General features: G+C 37.5%; 1 protein-coding gene across 6 annotated transcripts in view; it reads left to right on the top strand.

Annotated features, from left to right (window-relative positions):
- The first annotated feature begins 744 nt into the window (after positions 1-744).
- The window catches only part of ZNF236 (zinc finger protein 236), a 96,072-nt gene continuing 71,737 nt past the window's right edge, over positions 745-25,079 (top strand). For all 6 annotated transcript variants that reach the window (XM_068396284.1, XM_068396281.1, XM_068396283.1 and 3 more), the window contains exons 1-6: positions 745-775; positions 2,032-2,063; positions 13,075-13,217; positions 14,541-14,705; positions 18,599-18,777; positions 21,883-22,007. In XM_068396284.1, coding sequence (XP_068252385.1) covers positions 13,191-13,217; positions 14,541-14,705; positions 18,599-18,777; positions 21,883-22,007 — 496 coding nt within the window. In that variant the 5' untranslated portion in view covers positions 745-775; positions 2,032-2,063; positions 13,075-13,190. The remainder of the gene's footprint in view (positions 776-2,031; positions 2,064-13,074; positions 13,218-14,540; positions 14,706-18,598; positions 18,778-21,882; positions 22,008-25,079) is intronic.

Below are 25,079 nucleotides of genomic sequence, written 5' to 3'. Positions count from 1 at the left end.
AGGCCATCCCGCCTGTTTCTATGCTCTGAATGGGAAGGTTCAGCCCTGCTGCTGAAGCCACACGCACACAGACCCCCCTCGTACCGGCTCCTACAGTCAGAAGCACCGGAGGCCCCGACGGGGCCAGGCACAACCCCCGCTCCAGCGCAACCCAGCTGCTCCCGCCAGCCCCAGCACCCACCTCCGCCCGCCCCCACACTCCGGCGCATGCGCCGCCGCACCCGGCTGTCCCACTCATTTTCCCCTCCCCGGCACGCAGGCACAAGAAGAGCCCCCCCGCCCTCTGCCTTTCAGCGCATGCGCAGCCGCACCTCGCCGCCACCTCCCCCCCGCGACCTCTTTCACGCCGCCGTGTGCCCCCCCCCCCGCCCCGCCCGCGTTGGCGAGGCGCGCTCAGTGCGCCTGCGCCGCCTGCCCTTGCTGTGAGTTCGCCTCTTCCCCGCCCGCTCTTCTTCCCCCCCCCCCCCCCGTAGCCCGTGTGCGCCTGCGCCAGCCCCCCGCCCGCCGTAACACTGCACCGCTCAGTCACCGCGGCCCGCGTGTAGCGCCGGGGTCGCTCTCTCGTCCTCGTCCCCGTCCCCGTCCCCGTCCCCGCCCCCTCGTTTCCCTTCACCAACTGCCGCTTCCTCCGCCGTTGCCAAGTGTGTGTGTGTGTGTGTGCGCGCGCGGGGGAGGGGTGGGGGCGGGGGGGCGAAGGGGAGGGAGGGGGCAGCCATGCCGAGGGGGCGGCCTCCCAAACCCAGCAGGGAGAGTAACAAGGCCGGCAGCGAGGCAGGTAAAGAGCGCGGCCGGGCGAGCGGGGTACGCGCCCGGGCGGTGGAAGCACGGGTCTCCGCGAGAAGGCAAAAAGCCTCCGCGGACTCCGCATATAGTCCCCGGATATGGGGGAGGAAGGCCGGGTCTATTGTGCGAGTATATAGGCGAGAGGGCGGAGGGGAGGGAGCCTGGCCCGGCCCTGCGGAATGATACCGGGCGGGCGGCTCCCGCCGTCCCACACGGCGCGGCGGAGGGGAGTCTGGCTTGGCCCGTTAGGCCCCGCCACCTGCCCGCAGTCTCTCGCCTCCGTCTTAAGGAGCGGCGGCTGTAATCGTCCGTCACCCACAGAGGCTGCGGGGGGGGGGGGGGGGGACTGGTCGTGGTGCGGCCGATGCCTTCTCTTGCCCCGTCGTGGGGTGGCGGCGAGGCTGCCGGCGGAGAAGGGTTTCTCGGCCCAGGCCAGCGGCCTTGCCTTCCTCTTACTCCCGGCGCGCCTCCGGCCGTGGTGCGGGTGCTGCGGCCGCAGGCCCCGGCGCCGGGCTGGCTGGAGCTGGTGAGGGCCGGAGGAGGAGCCCGGGCGGGCTTGCGGCAGGCAGGAGAGGAAGGCTCCGAGCCCTTCCGCCGCTGTTCTCCTTGCCCTTGCACTGCCCCCACCCTCTTCGGGCCAAATTAATGAGAGCTGCGAATAAAAGATGATAAACGAGTGAAAATAAGATTCAACTCTTCCATCTCTCTGATTACAAGGAAGAGGGCTTTCTTTTTTTGAGGCTTTAAAAAACACCTTTGTAGTCGTTTTCTTTGTGAGTATATGTATAAAAAAACTGATTTTCTTTCTCAAACATGTATTAGTCTGTCTCACATTTAAATTTTTATATTTTTGCTTGCATTTTCTTGATGACTAGAGAATAGTTCAGGGCAGGACTGATTTGATGGGATTGGGTTTTTTTTGACAGCAATTTGTAGCCAATGAGTTTTATGGCTTTTTTGTGTAGTTCATTTCTGCTGATGTTACTAGAGATCTGTGAGCAGTATCTGAACAAAGCCCACAAACTTCAAAAATACTGTGCTTCAGGTAGACCTGAAACCTCCGTCAGTGACTTCTCTTTCAGCACAAGCATGTCGCAGTAGATTTCTTTTAATTTTTTTTTTTACCAGATGGAATGGGGAGAGATTTCATAAAACATTCAAATACCATTGTTATTTCAGTCATGAGAAGTCAACTAATTAATATTTTCAGTATATATTTAGAATGTCTGATTTTCTGAATGCTTGCAGATGAGCTCTGGGTCTTCAAAAGGAACGTGTAGGTGAGTCTTCTGTAGAATGCTTTTTGTGGAATTAAAATGTGCTGGCAGGCAAAAAAAGATCATGCTGTACTGTTATATGAGTGTTGGGAAGTTGGGGAAAATGTTCTCTCCAGTATGGAAAGCCAAATGGCTACAGGTTCCTAGCAGAAGTTTTTATTTTTTTGTTGAAGCCATTGATCTCAGCTTTTGAACACTAAATAATGAGTATATAATGAAGAACCAAAAGAGCTTTGGCTGTTACCAATTTTGGAAGCTGAGGGATTTTTTTTTAAAGTATATTTTAACTAAAATATCTACTTAATATTCTAGTAGTTCTTGCAAGGGTACCCATGTATCATCTGTGTGTAAGCTCCTATAATAATGGCACGATATATGAATGAGGAAAACATCAAGACTGAGACAAGCTGTCCAGAAAAAGTGCCTAGTAGCTGTATCCCTTTTGCTTGTAGTTGGACCTTGATCTTAGACCCTTCCTATAGTAAGAGATATGGCTGTCAAGACTTACTGTGAGTTTGATCCTATTTTGTATTTTTCATGTATTTAATTTTTTAAAAGGAAATTTGCTAATTTATTAATTAAATAGTTTCATCGAGGTAGTTTGCAGGCAGCAGTTCAGAATTAACAGGGTCTAGGGATACCACAGGGTCAGGGACTTCTGCAGTCTGCAATTGCAAGGACTCTGCCCTGTATAGGCAAATACTGTGGGTTCTGGAGTCTGGTCCTTGAGATTTCAGCCATTTGTGAAAACAGCAAAGTCAGTGTTGGCAAGCATCACTTTTTTTCTACACTTAATATGTGGCTAAAAGAAGGTCATGAATGAAGAAGCTCTGGCTGAGCAGAACAGCTTGAATCTGGGAAATTTATGTTCTCGGGACACTTGACTGTTTGTCCCATTCAGATACAGGCTGACAGACTTTGAAAACTGGTTGTGAATTCCATAGGCTTCACTTTTAGCAGAAGGAATTTTATTTAGAAAAAAGCTGTTTACAAAAATAAATTTCGTACCTTTTGCTTAGGAAATTGTATGTTTTTAGGTTTTGTTGCTTTTTAGTGTGGTTCTCAGAATTCCTACAACGCTGGTATGCTAATGTCTTTCATGGAAGAGACTGTGTTGCTCTCTGTAGTTGTACAGTCTGTATGTTTATGGTAATACAGCTTTGTTTGGAAGAAAATAAAGGTGAATCAGTAATGTTTTGTAGTGCAGCTTCCTTAGACTTCTTTAACCACCGTGCATGTCAAATACTAGAACATGTTCTTTGTTCTAGGAAAATTAAATGTTAGATACAAAACTGAACTCTAGGCAGCAATAGTCAAAATATTGACCTCAATGGCTGCTGTTCTAAGAGAACTTTTTTTTTGCCTTGGTAGTGTTTCCCCAAAATTGTATTGCGATTATCTTTTTTTTTTTTTTTTTTTTATTATTTAAACTTAAATGAACTGTTCCAGTTGATCTCTCTGATAGGCACAAACTGAAACACAGCATGTTCTATCTGAGCATAAGGAAACACTTTTTTACTGTGAGGGTGACTGAGCATTGGTTACACAAGAAAGTTGTGGAGTCGCCTTCCACAGAGATATTAAAAAACCATCTATATGCAATCCCGAGCAACTGGCTCTGTCTGGTCCTGCTTGAGCAGAGGGGTTGGACAAGGTGACCTCCAGAGGTCCCAACCTTAACCATTCTGTGATTCTCCTTTGAGGTGGATGAAGTATAGGGTATGATTCTCAAGCTTAAAAGAGCTAATCTTCTCTGATTTGGGTTTTTGCTGCTCCTTGGTTCTTGTTCTGGGTGCTTGGCAGTGGTTGTATAGCAAATCCTTTTACAGAGGTGCGGTGGGTCCTTGGCTCTTGCCTTTCTGAAAATTTCAGGATGAGACCTTGAATATATATGAAGCAAGAAGAATGCATTAGAAAAAATGCTCCTCCATGCAGATCTTTTTAAAGAAAGAAAAGGACGAGCAGCTCATAGCACGTAATTGGTGTTAACACACTAGGACACGTTTACACAGGTTTTCTTGATGCAGCCTCTAACCTGGAAGGAAGTTAAAAAACAATTATTCATGTGTGTGCCTCAGAGTTTCCAATGTGGCTGCTGTGGTTCTAAGTAACTTGCATTGCAGCGTTTGAACTGTGAGAGTTTTAGGCCATGTGAATTTTCTGTAGTCTGTTGTGCGTCGTTGCCAACATTCGTTTGAGAACCACTGGCTGAGGGGCAGTTCTGTTTGCTGGGTCCCTTAGGAGTCTCTAGTAAGACACTAGAAAGTGATTTGCACTGCTCCCGTGCAGCTAAGGTAGCACAAATAAAACACGCAGGGGAACATTTATTGTGTTCTGTTCATACTGGTGTATGTTTTCTCATGCCCTTTCGTGAATACATTTCTCAGATTTAAGCTTCGGTATCTTAGCGATACTTTCTTAGTAATAATCCCTCAAACTGTTACCTTTACTTTTAGTTTTACTAACTGACTTTGCATAAGATATCTGCTGTATGCTTTCTTTAAAATATTAGCATAATAGGAGATGCTCATTTTAAGTATTTCTGGAGCTTGGGAGAAATGCCTGAAAATTGAAAAGAAAAAGCCTTGAAACACAATGTGATTTTGCTTTGAGGAGAGTTTTTAAAAATATGGTAGGCCTCATATTGTAAGGATGTTATACTGAAGAAATCTTACTCAACTTCTTGTTTTAATTAGAATTTAGCAATGAACAGTTGCTATTAAGCTGGAATTGAGATAAATACCAGGCTTTTACTGTTCAGTTCAATAGCCAATGGAAAGGCAATGTTTGAAGATGTATTTGTTAGAGATCCAGAATGATATTTTGGGTGCTTATGGCTATTTTATTAGCTACTGTATTGGACAGGGGTTTTCTGTAGGTCCTGTGAAAACTTAAGTGAAAACTTGAGACTTTGTCACTGGTTCTTTCTGCTAATTTGTGAGAGTTTCCATTTTGTCCCAATAAATGTGTAGTTGTTACCATGAGTTGGTAGTCACTGCTTTGCTATTTCTGTTGTTATTTCAGGTGTATGAGAAGGATTTTGAGGACTCAGTAACTGTTCTTGCACCCTCAGTTGTCTTCTCTTCCCCTAAATTTTATTTCCCCAGAGTGAAGGTCTTTTCTGTTTGATACAATACTGCTTGTCACTGTTTGAGTAGCAGCAATGTGAAATTCTCAGTTTTTTACTTTCGCAACTGTCTGGTCATTTTCAAATAGCAGAAGAGGAATTCTTGAACAGCAAAGTGAAATATTTGCAGGGTATACTGAAGCAGTTTTTAAGCCTAGGGTGTGTGTCCTATATTTAAACCCAAAGGCTACTTTTGCACAAGTATAAACTGAATTCCTTTATGAGTGCAGTTAAAACTGAGTATTTTGTGCCTTCACAGGTCATGAATTTTAACAGAATTCACATGTGAAGAGTGGTAAATATTAAATACACAAAGATAAGAAACACGGAGAAGATGATATAGCTTTAAGTCTGCCTCTGCAGAGCTGGCTGTATTTGTTTTGCTGCCTGTCAGTCCTCTAGCATCAGTTGGGGTGTGGATATATTGAATTAGTGGAAGGTCGGTTCTGAGGCTTTACATCACAGTTTTTTATTATTGAAGACAAATGCGACTTGAACTCACTCTGATATAAATTTGGAGATGACTTATGTGGATTGTTTTAGTAGTTGTGCACTAGGATTTTATGTGGTGACCTCTGACTGACAAGTAAAAGAATAGGTGAGTGGTGTCGTGCAGGCAAGAATGAAGAGGTTGTGGTACTGCTTCTGTGATGTGGGCTAAGTCTTCTAAATACGATAGGTATAGGTAATTCCTTCTTAAAACATATGTGAGGGACAACTGCTGAAACTTTTACCTTAGAAAAGAGAATCTTCAGGCTTTAATAGTGATACTTTTGTTTGGTTATCCCAGTGTTCTACAGTAACAAAATCTAAGTTTATGCAGGAAGGGTATGTGGGGTCACAGCGAGAAGAAAATAGATTACACTAGTGTTCTTTAATGCCACATTAATTCCTCCCTGTACTTGAAATATGTCTGTGCCTTTTCCCCAGTAACCTATGCAGTTAAATAACCTGTGTTTAAGTTCTGGCTATGTGATAACTTCAGCCTTGTTCTGTTCTTTCTCCATAGCTTTCTGCCAATTGCAGGTCTTCATTATTTTGTTCCCTATTGCAGTTGTGCTCATACCTTCATACCTCATTCATTCCTATGTGTTGTTTCCAAATATAATTAAATTTCTAATTGAGAGCTCTCATGTCTGTCTTTTGAATTTTTCTGCTGTAGTTGGATTTTGTTCCCTCGTAGGGAGAGGGAAGATCATCTGGCAAATCATTTAGTTCATTCTTAAATTTCTGTTAACAGTGTAGTGGCTGGACCCAGGTAGGGGCCAAGGTCTCAAGTGTGAGACACCCAAATCATATAAAAACTAACAGCTGATAAATGCTAGCTTGGTATTCATATGCAGCTGTCAAAAAGTATAACTCCTGCTTTGGAATATTTAGCAATAAATATAGCAATATTTACCTGAATGCCAGATGAAGTTGTCAGAGATGGTTACAGAAATGCCAATTTTAACTTATCTGTGTACATTAGGATGATGTGGATGGTGTATCTATGTGGTGGGTTGACCCTGGCCAACAATCAAGCACCCAGCAGCCACTTGCTTACTTCCTCCTGCAATAGGGTGGGAGAGAGAATTGGAATAGCAAAAGCAAGAAAAAGCTTGTGGGTTGAGATGAAGACAGTTTAATAAATGGAGAAAAAAAAGTAAAAAACCCCAAGTGATACGAAGGCAAACATTCACCACCTCCCACAAGCAGACTGATGCTCAGTCAGTCTCTGAGCAAAGACTACCTTGGAAGGACTACACCTGAGTTTGTGTTGCTGAGCGTGATGTTGTATGGCATGGAATATCCCTTCAGTTAATTTGCGTTAGCTGTCCCCTCCAACCTCTCGCCCACCCTCAGCCTACTCATTGTGGGGGCAGAGTGAGAAACAGAGGCAGCCTTCACGCTGTACAAGCACCGTTCAGCAACAGCTAAAACATTGGTGCTTTAGCATTGTTTGTCACAAATTTAAAACAGCACCCTATGGGCTGCTATGAAGAAAGTTAACTCCATCCCAACCAGCCCCAGTACAATCTATTCAGCATTTAACCAGCTACGATGGAGATACTCATTCTGTGTTCTGTGAGGTGTCTCTGCTGCCTGCAGTGCATTGGTGTGGCTGTGCAAATTCTGGAGTCATGTGTGGTCTGGAAAGGAGTGCAGCTGCTTTGTGTTGGCAAATGCTGAGCAGTTGGCACCTGGACATCCATCTCAGCAGTGTGCTCCTGGAAGCCAACTGTCTGGACTGGCAATGCTTTAAATTCCAGATTGATTATTGACCAAAACATAGTAAAACTACCTTGTCTTATGTGAGTAAGTCTTGATTGATTTCTGGATTTTGGTCCGATACATGGATTGAGAGTTGAGTCTGCTGCTCCCATTAGAAGTCATGAGGAATGACTACTGTTTTCGCTTAAGGGAGCTGAGCTAGCTAACCCGGTTCTTTTATGATTGCAGAACTAAACAAAATGTTTTAATGATTCATTATCATTTGTGTTCTATGACTTAAAGCGTAGTATGAGGAAACATAAATATCTCCATCCCTGTTTTGTTCTCTTGTCCTACCTACTTTCTTTGCGCTCATAAATTAGTAAATAGGTTTTGATAGAGTCAGACCCTTTTGTCCCTAAACTTGCTAGCTGCCATTTAACTTCAGTGACAAGTTTTCATCCATGAATTCCGCAAGCTTGAGTGTTGTATTCGCGGTGTCCTCTCAGCTGGATGTGAGTAGGCTATTAGAGATCTAATAAGGCTGTGCTGCCTTTACAGCTGAACGAGTCCATCTGCGCCTTGCAGAGAGGATTGCAGGCTGCCGTGAGGCAGAGCGCTGCTTACATAAGGAGGGAATGGTTGGGAGTGCTCTAATTCTGTCTTCCTCCTTCCACATTGAGTTGTCATCAGTGGCTTATAGCAGAGAGCACCTGCTTGCTGACTCAACTCCCGAGGTCAAGTTTTCATGAAGGCTGTGTCACAGAAATCTGTAGATGAGTTGTTCCAATGCTTGATTGCTGCTGCTGCTCTGTGAGGGACAATTAATTTGAAAAGAACTTGGAAGGTTGTAACATTGAGAGTATTTAAATAAGTCTGTCTTTAAACTGAAAGTTTGTTATCATTGATAGGTACTTTGCAAATCTGATTCTGGTATTTTTGGGCACTTTGGACAAACTGTAAGAATACAGACAAAATGTATGTTTGACAGTGCATAGTGAGCTAAGTGCTCCCTGTTTAGTTTAATTGTATTGATACTTGACTGTCTCTCTCAAGCTGTGGTGGAATAGGGTTGATTTGTGTTGCAACTAGACAAACATGCAAATTTGGAAAAAAAAAACACCCCAAACTGAAAATTATGGTGGCTTTTACACTGTTTCCATGCAGTTAGTATTAACAAATGGCAGTGTTTTAAACTTTGCAGCTGTTCAGTGAAGTTTGTCATTTGTTGTAGTGTGCAGACCTGAAAGAATCACTTATTTTTCAGGGGATTTGTTACTCTGATATGAATTTTGTGTTTTCTGTGTGTTTGTGTTTGTGCATGTCAATAAGTAGCTTCTCTCTAGTAAGAGCATGCCAGTTTTTCATGTGATTTTGTTGACATTATATGCTTAATCAGTTAATGTCTGCTCTAACTAAAAACTCAAGATTTTAATTCTGTGTTTTTGACTTGAATGGCCTTCTGTTAGTTCATTAACAGACAACAGATTTGTATTTTCATCTGGACAGAGTATATCTGGCAATAAATAGGTTGCTTAATCTGTGTACCTAATATTTTTATTTTTCTGAGAGCATAGGCACCTTATTAGCTAATTTATCATAGGGTTACTAATCTGATAAATAATGCATTGTGACTGTCAAACGCTATGTCATGTATGTCAGTATTTTTATTTTTTTTCCCTTTGGTACACAGGGGAAGTTTAGAGTTGTGTTTTGGGTTTGTTTTTTTTTTTTGATTAACAGATTTTTCAGTGCATTTGAAAGTGCAGGATCCATACCCAACTGCCAACTTCTTGAATTGGTGTCATCTGCATGGTTTTGGGTATTTAAAAATGTTTGCCTTTAAGATAGATTCAATATTTTGCAGTGCTTGGCTTGTTTCATGGTCCAAGCCAATGCGCCTGAAAGCATTTTTTCTATGATATAAGAAAAGATGATTGCAAAACTGGGTTTTATTGCTGATTTTGCTGAAATATGGTAATGTAGGTTGTTACATTGACTTGCTATGATATAGAGTTATCTGTGTAAATAGTGTCTTCATCTGGTTATTAATTCTTGTAACAAAAAAACTCTGTCAAACTTTTATTTCTTTTTTATATTGAAATGAAGATAGACCCAAGTCATACTTTATGAATCTGTAACAGCTGCCTGAAAAGTCAAAATATAGCTCACTTGCTTGTTACTTTTTTAATTGACAATGCCTTTCCTGTTTTTCTATCTTCCCAATTCTAAACACAACATAACAGTTTTGTCCTTGCTGTTACACAATTCCTTGATTTCGGTAGGGATATTATTCTGAATACTCTCCTTGTTACTGGAAGAATAAAATAAAAAGTCACTTCCTGCATCTTAAATAAAAGGGACTTGTGCAGCTCTCAGGATTAGCCAATATTTAGCTGGTAATAGACAACCAAACTATTTTAGTGAGGAAAACAAGTGAAAAAAGGTTATTATAGTCTCATCTTTCCCTTAAGCTACTTCAGACATAGTGTTAATGAATAAATGGGTGTGTTTTAATTTTAATCTGTATTAGATCTCAATCCTGCCCCTTTGAGTGAAACAACTGAACTTTCAGAGTTCTTTTAAATCCAGACTGGACTGTTCTTCTGTTCATACCAGCTGTAATTACTTAGAGCAGTCTTCAGCCTGATCTTCCAATAGTTGAGCCTTTGAAGATTTCTGGAATCTAACCTAAATTGATTTGCTGTGCCTTGTCTTAAGGATTTCTGCAGGAGGAGTCCTCTGCCAAGTCAAGCTGGACCTCACAGTCCAGTTGCTGATTCTAGGGTCCAGTCCTGACTCCCAAACATCTTTCTTTTGCTCTTTAGCAATATAGGACCAAAAAAGCATAAGATCTGGCTTTGGAAAAAATTACAAAGATTTGCTTTGGAAAGAGTTACAAAGATTTTATTTGAAAGAGTAATGCCTAAGATGTTACAGACGTAAGCAATGAGTTTTCTAAGCGTGTGCCTTCTAGTTTTTCTTCCTTGGGGTCTGAGGGTCTTAGGAAGGCGGGAAAACTTGCAGGCAGCTCAGGGTTTATGATCACCCATGAACTAGTCTTGAGAAGCTCCTGACTCTTCAACACGGGGTGTGATGTGCTCAGCTCCTCATTCCCCAAAGTTTAGGCTGTTTCTCTGTTCTTTCCTATGAAATATTTAAGATTATGCTTTTGTTACCCCTTTCTGTTTATTTTAGTGGTGATCATTTCCTTCTTTTTAAAGAAGAGCTGAAATATCTTCTTCCTATATATCTCTGTATCAGGTGGTACGATTTCATACACTTAGAGTCATCAAATTCTGTTGAAACATCACAAGGCTATTTAATTTTTCATTAACATATAGTTAATTTAAACTCCTTTTTGAATTCCAGGAGAAAATTCATAGCCTGTAGATTAATCAGTGTTGTGGTTGATACAGATATGATACACATTTTAGTAAAAATGATACGTAGAAATGTTACTGACCTAAAAAAGTAAATAATTTGGTAATATTCAGACGCTAGTGAGCATGTTGCTTTTTCCGTGTTTCAAATTCTAGAGAAGTGAGCACCTTTGATTATTTCAAAGTTACATTTGCGCTACTTCAATTGCTTAGGCATTGTTTTTATATGTTGTCTGGTGACTTTGATCTCGAGAGTGAATGTTTAAAGATAATCTCTTTGGTTCATGGGAAAGGTTTAAAGACCTTTCTGAAGTCATGGATTGGATCATTTTTCAGTTGTCAGTTTGAAGTGAGAGGTCAGGCCTTCATGGGGTTGCACAATTACTGAAAGCTTCTTGCTTATGTTTTCATATAGTCCAAGTATTGGAGTAGATTTTTCTTTCACCTCTTTTTCTTGTCATGCTAATATTTACAGAAACTGATTTTGTACCCTGTGTTCTGCTCAGGTGTATTTATCACAAGGACGCTTAAAGGACAATGTCTTGTAATTAAAGCTGTGCTTTTCAGCTTTTGAGAATTGTGACCATTTCGGGGATGTAATTGATAGTGTCTGCGTATACTATGAGTTTACAACTGAGTGTCCTTGAAAGGATGCAGTAGGTTTAAGTTTATACGTGTTAAAGACTTGTGATATTTGAGAAAAGTATTTCTCTCTAATAGAAAGATGTATCACTAAACTTTGCAAAGCAAAAGTTGATTGGATGACTTAGTCCAGAAATGGGAAGTCCCCAGGACATTGTTTTAGTTGTGATTTCTTGCCCAAAATACCTTGTGCTGAAATGTTTCCTAGAGCTTCCTCAACTACAAACTTCTTAAGTTTCTGAAAATTTTAGCAAGAAAAAAAGGTGCTCAGGACATAAGGTACTGATTTTTTTGGTGTTTTGAGTGAGCCAGGACTTTGAGGTAGATGCAGTACTGAGCAGAAATACTGTATGAATTGTAATCTTCAGTTTCCTCTGAGGAAGTGTAAACAGGATGCTGTAAACTTCTAGTTGTGTTGTTACTTCCTATGCCTAATTCTTACATACATGGTGAGAAGTACTGACTTTCTTAAATGGAAACATCAGGCCTTGCATATCTAGATGATAGAATCAACGTTGCCCCCCTTTTTTTTTCATCCTGTTGCATTCTGTTGTTGATGCACTTTGTTGAGCTGTGTCAGTGTTTGAAACTGAATTCTATGGGTTTTTTCTCCTTAGTGTCCTTAATCTGCAGCATGACTCAATCGATTTTTATTTTTGTTTTATTAATACGCCTTTGAATGATCGTAGGTATTTTAACCCCTCCTGCCAATAGCTTGTCTTAAAGTTTTTCTTAAATAAAGATAACTTCATTAATAATACATTCTGAAGTGTAAAATGTGTTTCACTTATTTGGATTGGTATTTCCTTATATCTTAAATATTTATAGGACTGACTTCAGCCATTTGAGCAGGAGGATATAGAAGTTTGCAACTTGTATATCAGAAGTTGTGTAACTGTAGGAGTTCAAAGCAAGAAAACTGTATGGGCTTAGACTGGGTCTATTAAAAAAAATCTTTTTCTCCATTGAATTCACACGTACACAGTTTGACTGGAAGTTTATTGCATCTCTCTCAGCTATTTGAAACATTGGTATTGGTTTTACAAATATAAAGGTAACTAGTAAAGGTTTTACATTGCCAGAAGTAGAGGAAAGAAAAGATGCATAAATTTTTGTTAAAGAGAAAAAAAGAGCGAGAGAAAGGAGCGGGGGAGGGCAGAAAACCTTTGTAGTCAGAACTGCTGACTGTATCACATTAAAAAGGTTTTTTTAGGAACACGTGATGTAATATTCTTAAAATTAATTGCCAGCAATTTATATATTTATAAATAACAATAATTTATATTATTTTATAAATAATTAATTTATAAAAATAAATATTAAAATTAAATGACAGTAACCCCTGGCATTACTCATACCTAGTGTAGTTGGCAGCATTTTATTTTGTTGAAAACTTGATGGGTGTTTATGAAGCACAGAAAGAATTTATTTCAAATTACTACAAAAAGGTGATTATTTACCTCCTTAGCGACTGGCAATTAGAGGGATGGTTATATCCTGTGTCAATGGAAGCAGTAATGTTTATGCCCGAGATCTTCAAGATCCCATGTATAAGTCAGAATCTTACAGGAGTTTGAATAGTTCTACTTCAAAGAATTCTGTTTTTTACAACAAATTATAAGTAAATGAAGTGTGACTTCATACAAATGTTTCAATACTTGTTTTGTAGATGATGTTCTGACACTGACTGTGGAGAACAGTAATTTTCCCTACCAAGTACCTAACTTCCATAAGTGTGAGATTTGTTTGCTGTCTTTTCCAAAAGAGACCCAGTTCCAGCGCCATATGAGGGATCATGAGCAAAATGACAAGGTATGAATTTTAGTAGATGTTAACTTAGAAAGTACCAGTGTATATTGATATTTTCATAGATTGACAAGTAAAGCTAACACAAGATGTCATTTTCAGGTTTTTTAATCACATCACTAATAATTACTACTTGGGGACCTCAGAGTTTTATGAAGTTTCTCTCTCATGTTTCGTTTGAGACAGGACCTTACTTTGATGCCATTTGGTTAGATTGTTGTTTCCAGTTCAGTAATTTTTAATTTTAGTCATTTTATTTGTTTTATAAAATATTCAGGTAGATGAGAAAATGTGTGGCTTTATTTTAATTGAATTTGCAAACTGATTTTACACATTAGCAATAAAAAGAAAATAGTGATTATATTAGTTAATTGAACTCTGCTAGTCTCTTATAGCTGTTTTCAATAATGTCAAGCAACCTAATCTAATATGTAGTAGATATCTACTGACTGATTAGTCAGTAGATTAATATCAACACTTTAGCCGCTTACAAATCAAATTTGGGAAAGAACGAGAAAAATACAGATATGTAATTAAGACTGGACTGACTTATAAATGAAACTTTTGCCACAGGTTTCATCTGTAATTTGAAGCATTTCGTTTGTCTTCCTTGCTTTCTATTTCACAAAGCCTAAACTACTTTACATGTGGTGGGAAAATAATTTTATTACTGTTTGAGGTAGCTGTAGGTACAGATTAATTTTTAGAAAATGTAAGACTTTGAGATGATAATTCATGTATACAAAGAACTACTTACACAAGTTTCAATGTTGTAAAGTTGATATATAAAAAATGGAAGTTGACACTGTTAAAACCATGCCATTGCACACTTGTGTAAGAGCCTTTACATCTAAAAGTGAAGGTGCCCTTAAAGAATGAAAACTGATTGTGCCGATACCAACTGAAGAGCAGTCAATCCTAGCATAAACTAAGCTCCTTGCTTTGCTGGTTCAATTATTAATTTTGCTTAAGGAGCGTTTACGATCTCAGGAAAATTTATTACCGTCTCTTGCTCATTCTTCTCTCCTGTTAACTTCACTCTCCTCAGACAGTCTCAGTTTTGAGTCTCTGCTTTCTTTATTTCCCCTTCCTTCTTCCCCATATGCTCTTGAAATGCTGTATTTGCATTTTCAGTAGTGAGATGCAAAGAAGAGAAAATAATTAAGACTGGTATTATTAAGGATCGTTATCATATGTAGGTACTTGAATTGCTCTTGTTTTATTTTAAACTGTTTGATTTGTATGGTTATATGTGTCACCTAGGGTATATGTAACTTATGGGAAGATTGAATTTTGTCTTTTTTTTTTTTTGGTGGTTTTAACAAACAGCCTCACCGATGTGACCAGTGTCCAATGTCATTTAATGTTGAATTCAACTTGACACTTCATAAATGTACTCACAATGGTGAAGATCCTACGTGTCCTGTGTGCAACAAGAAATTCTCCAGAGTAGCCAGTCTGAAAGCTCATATAATGCTACATGAGAAAGAAGAGGTAATTCATTAAACCTCGTAGTTTAAATTTTGAAAAGACATGTGATAATGGCTATACTTAATCCCTTACCTATATGCTTTAGGTTGGAGGATTGAATAAATGGTCTCATTCGGAAGAAATATAAAACTTTTAGTGGGGAGTCTGTTTTAGTAATAGTAGCAGAAATTAATGTACTGGATGTAAGCAAGTGTTCCCATCCTGTCTTTAGTAACAAAGAGAATCTGTGCATGTTTGATAGATATCATATCATATATATCCATTAACTGATTAGTTATTTACAAATACTTTTCTTTTGAAGCAATTTCTGTGACTTCATGTACATTGATAAGCCCACATGTAACAGTCTGGGTGATCATTTTTGATGGCAGATGACATGGTGAGACACTCTCAACATCTATTTCTTGTGTCATGAAGCTGTTCCCTTATATTGAACTCCCACCCCTTTTTTTGAGTGGTTGTTTCGCTTGAGAGGACTTCTTGTTCCTTTCCCTCTCCCAATTTCATTTTCCATTTTTATAAGCTGTTGGTTAAATTCTTAGCAAATAGTTAATGCATAGTAGTATTATGCACACTTTATAGTCATTACTGTGTTACTGCAGTTGCCAGAGTTGATTGTACTGCCCAAAATAAGAAGTTTTCAATCATATAATTACCTCTTCCTCCAGTGAAGGCTTTTTTAAAATTGCACTTTGCATTGGAGAATTGGAGCTGAGTCAAGTATGCACTTTTGTCACCAGACTTCTAATCATAGCAATTGTATGTTTTTCCATACCAACTGCAGACAGCTTACAGCAGTTTTGACCAGTAGGTTTGGGATAATAGACCTGTTCGCATTTTTCCCTAAACCAGGCAGGGAATGCCATCTGTAGAGAATGTATTCCTTCTTTAATCCTGTTATCAGTTCACGTTTTATGATGTATGCAGCCAAGTTAAGATGAGGGGACTTGAGTACAATTTTGTTGCATGTTAATGTATCTGTAATGATACGTAGCTTAATGGGTATTTATTGAGGAAACTTGATTTATTATGAATCACTAGAAACATCAGAATAAGGAAACTGAGCATCAGGACAGATGCCTAAGAGTGGTTTTTAGTATTCTTTTCTATTACTAAGTGATTTTTCATTCACTTCAGCAGCTGTGATTTCAATACTTAGGGTAGAGGAAAGAATAGGTTGTGTGATGCCTTCCAATTTAAAATTCTATCTGCAGCTTGAAAATTAAATTTATAAAAACAGGAACACTTTTCAATTGCTAATGAATGTATTCTTGTAATGTCCTATAATTATGATAAACCAGAGATGAACGTAACAATTCAGAGAATTGCAGGAATGACTTTCCCAGTAGTTATGCACAGGCCCTGTAGGAGAGCTGGAATTTGAACTTGGAGCAGAGGGTCTTGATGATGGCACTAGCTGTCATTCAGGAGTTTTTCATAATGTGAACAATAAGAAGTTATCAGTGGAGTACATTCTCCCCCGTGTTTGCTATTCTTACTTTTGCTGTTAGAAGGGTTGAAAATCTGAAAACAGAACAAAGATACATATGCACTTAGGGAACATGCATAGCAGTTGAGGAGATTGCTGCACCAAGCTGAAGTTTGGATAACTTTAGCCTTGTTCTGTGCTGCATCAGCCAGCTTTATCTACAGATTAAGTGCAGCAGAGCAATAACAAGAAACTAGTGTGATTAGCTTCTTGAGCTTTCCAGTTAGGTTTGGGAGAGCATGTCTGTCTGTGCTGAAATGCAGATTTTTGTGATTGATCGCTCCTGTGAGAGATTCCAGAAGGAATTCTCTGGGCTATTAAAATCAAGCTTGCAAGAGACTAACTTTTCTCCTCACGTTCTTTGGTGATTTGTTTGTGATAAACTGGTGTAACAGAAAAAAACCCACATTTGAAATTCCTCACTTTCAGGGAGTTTTCTTTTAAGAAGTCATAAAGAACATACTTTGTGCTAATATTCTTATAATATTCTTATATAATATTCTTGGTTTTGTCCGCTTCCTCAGTGGAAATGGACAGTGGTATCCAGTGCTTATGCAGTGCTACTTTTTGACCTGGTGAGACAGCAATGCTAAATAAAAAATAGAAAAATTTTAATTTATTGCATTAAAATTGCTAATATATCATCTTTCTTCATGAGCATGAGGTTTTCTTGGGCTTTAGGAAAACATTAATATGTTGAAAAAATTAAAACTGATTTTTGGTGGATATAAAGTGAAAATTCTGTTATTATAAAATCTCATTGGGTTTTTCCTACAGCAAATTCCACAGTAATGAATAAAAATACATAGACTTCCATAGTCTCAAATACTTCTTCTTAGGCTATGATTTTGTTTCTGGAAGTTTCTTAATAGAATATATGTAGTAGAAACTTAATGTCATAGATATGTGTGTCTGAAAAATGCTGAGAAGTGATTGACAAACTCTGAATTTTGGAGTCCATGAGCTTGGTATAGTACGCATTGGAGGCTTCTCTTCAGATAATTTTTTCCCACTTGGGCGAGAGGATCATCATAAACCAAATTTGTTGTGTCAAGAACAATATTTTTCAATAAGAAGTATTCTTATTCAGATTTGAATGTAGATTCTGGAAAAGAAAGTAATATTTATTTATCGTCCCACACTGTAACTTGAGTCTAGTAATGATGATCTCTAGGTTAGATTAAACAAGTCATTGTTGAGGTAGTATTTCATATCATTAAAGGACTTGAAATTTTTAAGTTTTTGTGTGGAAACGTTGTCTGGCAATATTGCACATTTTTTTTTTTTCTTTTCGGACTTAGGCGACAAATTTATTGTCAAACCATTTTAAAAATAGTACTGTATATCTTTGTTCTTCTTGATTAAAACATTATTGTGAATATCTTTATCTAAATGAAGAGGTTTTTTTTCTCTTGTTGATCATTCAAGGAGGGAAAAAAAAAAGGGGGGGGAGGATAAAAACCAGTTCCATTTGCAGTGATAATCACAATTACTGAAAAATGAACCAAGACAGAAGCTGTCTGAAGTTACTTATGCACACCAGTAAGGAACATGTAACAGATATATTGCCAAAGAGATGGTGAATATTTTTAGACATTTAATCTTAACTCTCTGCTTAGATTTTGTAAAATAAAGATACACTGAGAAATAAAATTAATGGCTTTGAAAAGCAAAAGGAAGTCAAATAAATGCAGAGCTTTTCGTTCTCATTGAAACAATATTTGACTTTGATTCTTCTTCTGAATTTCAGAGAAATGGCAATGCTTTTGCATTAAACATTACAAGTATAATTTCCATTCTAAATTACATGGAATATTAATATAACTGGAAAGTGGTATGTTTAACACTGCTGTAAAATTAATGGGTTGAAGAGACACCTGTCAAAAACATTGTGTCCCTATTTATTTCTGTCATCTCTTCTGTGAAGATAGCTTAAGAAAAGTCAGTAGTAACTGTGTTGAGATTACTGTTACAAAGTAAGTGACAATCTGTATAATTTTAACCAGTAAAAGTGTAAAATCCCTGAATCTACAAAAGTAGTATTTTTTACAAATGTTTACATAGACCATAACGGAATGGCACTGAGGTAAGTTTCTGTGTGTACCAAGGAAATAGGGAGTGGTGGTGAGGATGGTACTAAACTGCTTGTTTCTGCTGCCATATGAACTTTTTCAGAGTTGAGTTTCAGTGGAGTTTCTTAAAGTATTACCACAAGCTGGCAGTGATTATTGTTCATGATTTATATTATGGGGCTCATAAACTTTTTTAGCTTGTACGCTTTCATTGCTGCTAGCTTCCAGCTGCCAGTGTCCATAGAAGGATACATTCATCTACTTGAGCAAAGCTTGTGTATGTGTACTGCTCTTTGGGCATCTTTTGAAAAATCAGTCTCTATTATCTCTTTCAGAATCTTATCTGTTCAGAATGTGGAGATGAATTTACTTTACAGAGTCAGCTGTCCATACACATGGAAGAACATCGTCAAGAATTGGCAGGCAGTAGGATCCACAGCTGCAAGTCTTGCAAAAAAGAATTTGAAACTTCCTCACAGCTAAAGGAGCATATGAAAACTCACTATAAAATAAGGTGACAATCACAGGATTGTAGCAAAATGAGCATATGTTACTTTTATGGTGGTAGCTGGGGAAAGCAGGAGTAGCATTTCCAGTCAGCAAAGTACCATGTTCTGTGCCAATCATTTCTTTTCTTTAGTATGCTGTTATGAAATGGCATTTGTTTTTTAAAACCTTCCTCAAGTAAGTGGTTATTTTTGGAGGCTTGTTTTTTTTTTTTTCCCATTTTTGTATTTAGGCACCCATACTGAGCATAGTTCCATCTGCTAGCTATTTGTAAACACAGGTTAAGTTTTTCTGATACAAAGTGATTTTTGAAGTGTGTTTATTATTTTAAAGGCTAATGGCAGTATATTGAAGCAAATGTATATTAATTTTACATAGCATTTATTGCAGTTGCAAAAGTCCTAATGCTTACCTTCTGCAACGAAGTAAGTTGTTCCTTGCAGTTTAATCATCACAACCTGCTGTGAGTTTCTTGTGAATCTGAAAAAGCACAAAATGAAGGGGAAAAAAAGAGGCCTAATATATGCTGTTCTTATTTTCAGTGAATATCTGTTCTGTCCTTTTTTTCAGCTCTCTAGTTTAACTTTACTTTTAGGAAGGTGAAAATTACTTTAAGTTAGAAGAAAGAAAAACTTACTTCTGTTGGTTTAGTTTATACATTAAGAAAGCCTAAAGTTTTGACAGGTGATCTCTCTTTTCATCTTCACTCTGTTTCTATAAAAAACAGATGGGAAAAATATGTATTTAAAAATGAGGAATACTGGCTGTTTCCAGTTCTTTTATTAGCAGATGATACAGGTTCTAAGATGTTAATAGTTGTGTTCCAGAAGCTTTAAAAAAATATTGTTGTAGATTTCCATTTGCAATCTGAAAATTGAGGGTTTGAGGTATGAAGTTATGTTCGTGTTGAGTTATATAAATGTGTAATATTACACACAAACCACCCATTCTTTTTATGCACATCTTCTGTGTAAGTTAAGACGAATAAATAGAGGAGTGAATATAATATGATGGCTGTGATTTTGAGAGAGTATTATGCATGCTGCATTCTGACATAAATGAGATCTACGTGTTGTGTGATCATTTGTTTCTTTATTTTCCTAAATGTGGGTTATTTCTGGATTCAGAGCTTCCTTATGTGAGATTCGCCTTATTTATCGGTTCAGATGTAGAAACATGTTACATTTGTATTCATTAAACTACTATCCGTAACGGTGCTTTGCTGTCCTTTCACCAGCAGTATCGATACAACCCATGTATGTGAGACAGGTTAATGAATTGCATAAGAGTTCCTGCTCCACTTCATCATAAAGCTAATGTAGCTCAGACCTTCACTGTTTCAGTAGAAATGACTTTGAAAGGAAAAATGTGGAAATTCAGATTTTTTTTTTTATTTTGACACAATCTTATTGTTGAATATGAAAAGATGAATTATGAAAAGTTAATGTTTTATCTAACTTGTTTGACTGTGTGCAGTATATTTAAAGTTCAGAGACATACATCAAATTGATTCCTGCTCTTCAGTGTAAAATAAGCTTCAGAAATTTCTTAGGATTTAGAATTATGAAGAGCCTTGTTCCCTTAAGTTTTTTTCGTAGTGGTTGCACTTTCCTTTCCCAGAAAGGTATTTGTTCTGTCTCTGAATGATATGAATGGAAAACTATTAGTAAGTTATAATTTAAATTTAGTGTCTACCTTTTGCTAAAAAGAAAATGGTCATTATACCTCTAAATGATGAAATAGTTTAGGAGGTGATCTGATCTTTAAGGATTGTCCCTACAATTGCCTCCATATTGGATATTATTTCCTTTATTGAAGTGCCGCAGCTGTAGTTGAAAGAGATGATGTTGCTCATCAAAGACTGTACTCTGACAATCAGGCTGGTCTAGATCTGTCCTGAGATGGAAAGAAGAGGTGGTAACATCTGTGCTGTTCTCTCTCCTCTGCAATCTTCAGTCAGCTTTATTCTGGATACTTCAGTAAATTTTAGTAGATATAATTAATATGTAAAAGTAAAATATATTACCTACACTCTGTGCTTGTTCTGCAAGAGTATAAAGAGAGTTTAAAAATGCATGTAATACTTGTTTGAAGCAATTGGAAGGGAAAATGTGCTTTCTTTTAAATATACACTGAATATCTATGTTCTCTTAGAGTAGAAAGATGCAGCATTTGAGCAGAAGTTTAATGATTTCCTGTATTAGGCACAGCCTGTTACTTACCTGCTATTTTTTATATTGTTATATCAGCTTGTATTTCAAGGTGGTGGTGTGTTTTGCACATCTGCTCCACATTAGCTAATTCTTTCAGTTGTTCAGACAAACACCAGGTATTTGAATTTGTGTAATTTCAGTTAGCTTTAAGCAGTACTGACAAGCTGAATTACTGTATAGGTGTGGATACTTGGGCACTATGGAGAATGTGGAGTGCTCTAGGTACCATATTGGTTTGCCCACTGCCTTCTGGTTCTGTTTAGCTGAGTAGTTGTGATGGTCCGTAACATCTAGGTTTTTGGTTTACCTTTTTTCCAGCATAAAATCAGTTGTTGTTTTTCCACATTGCAGTTGATGTTTTTCAGCAGTCATTTAAACTAATTAGTTTGATTTGTAGAGAAATGAATTTGGGGAGTTTATATCATCTGTTACTGTGTCTCTGTGGAGATTGTGATGTGTTTTTGAGGGCCAGTGGTGACTTCAGCAACTGCATTTATACTCCAGTTCATGAGATCTTCATATTCTAGTTAAGAATGAAAGTCTCGGTTTGTTCAGGCAAAAGAAATGGAGTTGCACAGAGTTGAAAGTTCCCACCAAAATAATAGTTGTGAAGTCACTGTACACTTCTAGCAGAATTTTCAGTAAAAATGTGTCTAGAGAGCCTCTAAGATATATCTATTTTATTACAGAAATAATTAAAATTCTCAGTGCTTTTATGTACTTAGGCAAGTACTGTTTACATTGTTCTTTTAGTATTATTAAAGAGTATGGTTTTAACTGTTGCAGCTGATACTATATATTGTCATCAGATTTACACTGTATGTTAAAAAATGATGGAGTAAAATAAGCTTCTTCAAAATAATGTTTAATATAAAGATTTTTTTTTTTTTTAATGACAGGGTCTCAAATACCAGATCTTATAACAGAAACATTGACAGAAGTGGGTTTACCTATTCCTGTCCTCACTGTGGAAAGACGTTCCAGAAACCGAGTCAGTTAACGCGTCATGTTAGAATACACACAGGTAAGACTGTGGAAGTAATTATTATAGTTTGCGTTTGTTTTACAAAATTCAGTTAACCTGTGAAACGCTAAATATTTTTCTCCCTGTTGGGACTTCAAATAGTATTAATACATTTGGCTCGTTAGATGCTGTTACCTGTTGGTTTAAAACAACCTTTACGTAATTCCTTTGCTTAGGAAATTTATATACTTTGAAAATTTACACATGTGTATAATTAGAAACAGTTAAAAAAATTTAAATACTTTATAGGTTTCATTTGTTACAGAATACCAGTTTTGGTACTTAAAGTTTCAATGGGCCCTAAAATTAGAATCCCTAGATAAGGGCCAGTCAGCTACTTCTAAATAGAAGATCTTATGTACTCCAGAGAGAACAGGTTCTAAAATTTACAATCCTAAAAAGAGCAGAAGCATATGAGAACGAGCAACACTACTAATGTAGTGGCCTTACTTGTGATTTTAGATTGATTTATTTAAAATTACTGCCATATATTTTCTGTACTTACTCTAACTGCCATTTTCAGGGTGTCCAAAGTGAGCTTGGGAGGTGATAAGCCTAGATTGTAATTTTGATACTTCAAGAAGTACAGGTGACTGTTCAAGTTTGCAGAATGAATAGCAAATGTTTTTTTGCTAAATTACTGTAATAAATGTGTGCACGTTTAACCCTTAAGCAATTAAAATAACAGAAAAATGCCAAGCATAAAATAATATAAAAGTTTTTGAAGTGTACAGCGGACTGTAAGAATAGTTCTTAAGTTTTAACCAGCTATACATAGTATAGCAGGAATTTGGCTTTAAAGGTTTCACTGAAGGTGCTCCAGTGAAGTGCAATATATATGTATTTTCCATCTTGTGAATAAATTGCTGTTTGTCTAGTTTTTAGCTAATTCAGGTAGTCAGTATGTAAGCATGCGGTGTTGTTTGTATTAGTAGTCTCTTCAGACAGTGATGTGACGGCTTGCATTTACAAGAATGACTTTGTTTACCAAGGGAGAAATAAATATTCTATTGCATGACTCTTTCTTAGGAACTTTTTAAGTTTTATAGATCTAGTTATAGAACAGTAACACAAGAGGTCACCCTTGTACCTGCTTTAAAAGTTGCATCAAAGTAATATCTAAAAAAGTAATTGAAAATTAACTTTTTTATTTTAGAGTCTTCTCTCTATTTGATAGATCATTTTAGCTTATTCTAGTCAGAATTAAAGAAACAAGATTATAGCTGGTTGAGGACACTTTGCTGCAGCTTCAAAAATTTCAAGACCATTTATAGTTATTTTGAAGAATAAAAAGACATTTGTCTATTTGGAAACCAGAGACAGAAAATGTAGTCCCAACCTGCACATGATGGTAGGTCATTTTAAGTTCCAAGTAGCTGGTGAATACTCATTTAATTTGTGAAGTATGTTATTGCTCTAAATCTGCAGACAATCAGTCTGGCATCCAATTGCTTGAAGTACCGTAAAATATGTAGGAAAAAAGAGCCGTGCTTTAGAGAATTTAGAATACTTAAGTCTTTAATTGTTAAAAGAGCATGTCTGTGCTACATGTACAGCATTACATTAGTGTCTTAATTGCAGTACTTCTTTGTTCATAGCTATTAATTTCAAACATTAACATCCTTTGGAAAAAAAAAAATAAGTCTCTTAAGCAATTCCCATATTAATAAGTAAGTAATGAACCCCCCATTCCCTGTCCCAAATCTGTATTTTATTGAGTTATACTTGAGAAATACAGAAATTCCACATTTCCACACTAGAATTAAGATTTAGTTTTTATCGTGAGATTTTCTTAAATAGGCAGACTTAACCTGAAGCAATTTTTCTATGTGTCCACCAGCAGCTATTAGTGGAAGTTAAGCCTTTTACCTATGAAAGCCCAATAGGAATTTTGTCACTGTATTTCAAGATCTGAATCAGTGTTCTGTATTTTAATCTATATTAAAAGATATACAGTTAAAACCTGCAGACCTTAAAGCATCTTCAAAACCCATAAGCAGCAGAACAGAAAATATACATTCCTTCAGAGCTGGTAGTATGACTTACATGCTTGTAATCTATTTCAGAAAATAGCTGCTTTTATTTCAAACAATGATAATTTAATTAAGAATTAATGATTTTAAACTAAGTGTAATTACAGCTATATAATTAGAAGTCATATAAAAATATTCATTAAAACTGCTTTAGTGTGCATAATATTTAGCACATGTTAGTACTTCCTGGTGCAGCAGACACAATGTACAGCATGCTTCTAGTGTTTTTGCTGTAGTAATGTGCAAAGTGTTAAATGTTCTCAGGGTCCTGGAATTACAGAATCACAGAATCAACCAGGTTGGAAGAGACCTCAGGGATCATCGAGTCCAACCGTGAATTACCACAGCTAAACTGTTTCACTAAAAGAAAAAAAAAAACCACAAGAGTAATACTGAGTTCACAGTGGAGATTTCCAGTAGTCAATTAAGACACATGGTTGTAACAAACTGAAGTTCGTTCTTAGTGTCTGTGTGTTTAAAATATGTAGCTTTGTAGTATGCTAATGCAGTTCTGTTATGTTTTGTCACTTACAATTTCTGGGGAGTTTTTCATGCTTTGTCTGTTAATGTACAAATAACTGTAAGTACGCACAGCACTGAGAGCACCAAAATCAGGAAATAGTGACAGAGCATTCCTGTAACAACATTGCTGAGATTTTCTTTAATGTTCAGAAGTAATATAAACATTCAAGGTTTTAAAGTTATTTCTGAGCAGGGCTGTACAATATCTTATATAAGAAAAACATCATTATATTGCACGTTTTCAATAGGTGGTTGTAAAGAACGGCTATTAATTTATTGGGGAGTAGGAACCATAGGCCAACTTTTGCAGTGTTGCTGTAAGACTTTGATTTTTAGACTAAACAAAAGGTTGAATTTTTGACTGTTAGTTATTACTGCCTACTCCACCCTCTGCTCCGTTGTTTGTTTCCATGCAGGTATATGAATTTCATAGGATTTGGTGTAAAAGAATGGCGTATGGGTTTTTGGTTTTTCTTTTCCCCTTTTTCTTTTCTTCCGGTGTTTTTGCATAGCAACT

The sequence above is a fragment of the Nyctibius grandis genome, chromosome 3, assembly GCF_013368605.1.
Source record: "Nyctibius grandis isolate bNycGra1 chromosome 3, bNycGra1.pri, whole genome shotgun sequence".
Lineage (NCBI taxonomy): Eukaryota > Metazoa > Chordata > Aves > Nyctibiiformes > Nyctibiidae > Nyctibius > Nyctibius grandis.
This window is presented reverse-complemented; position numbering and strand designations above follow the sequence as displayed.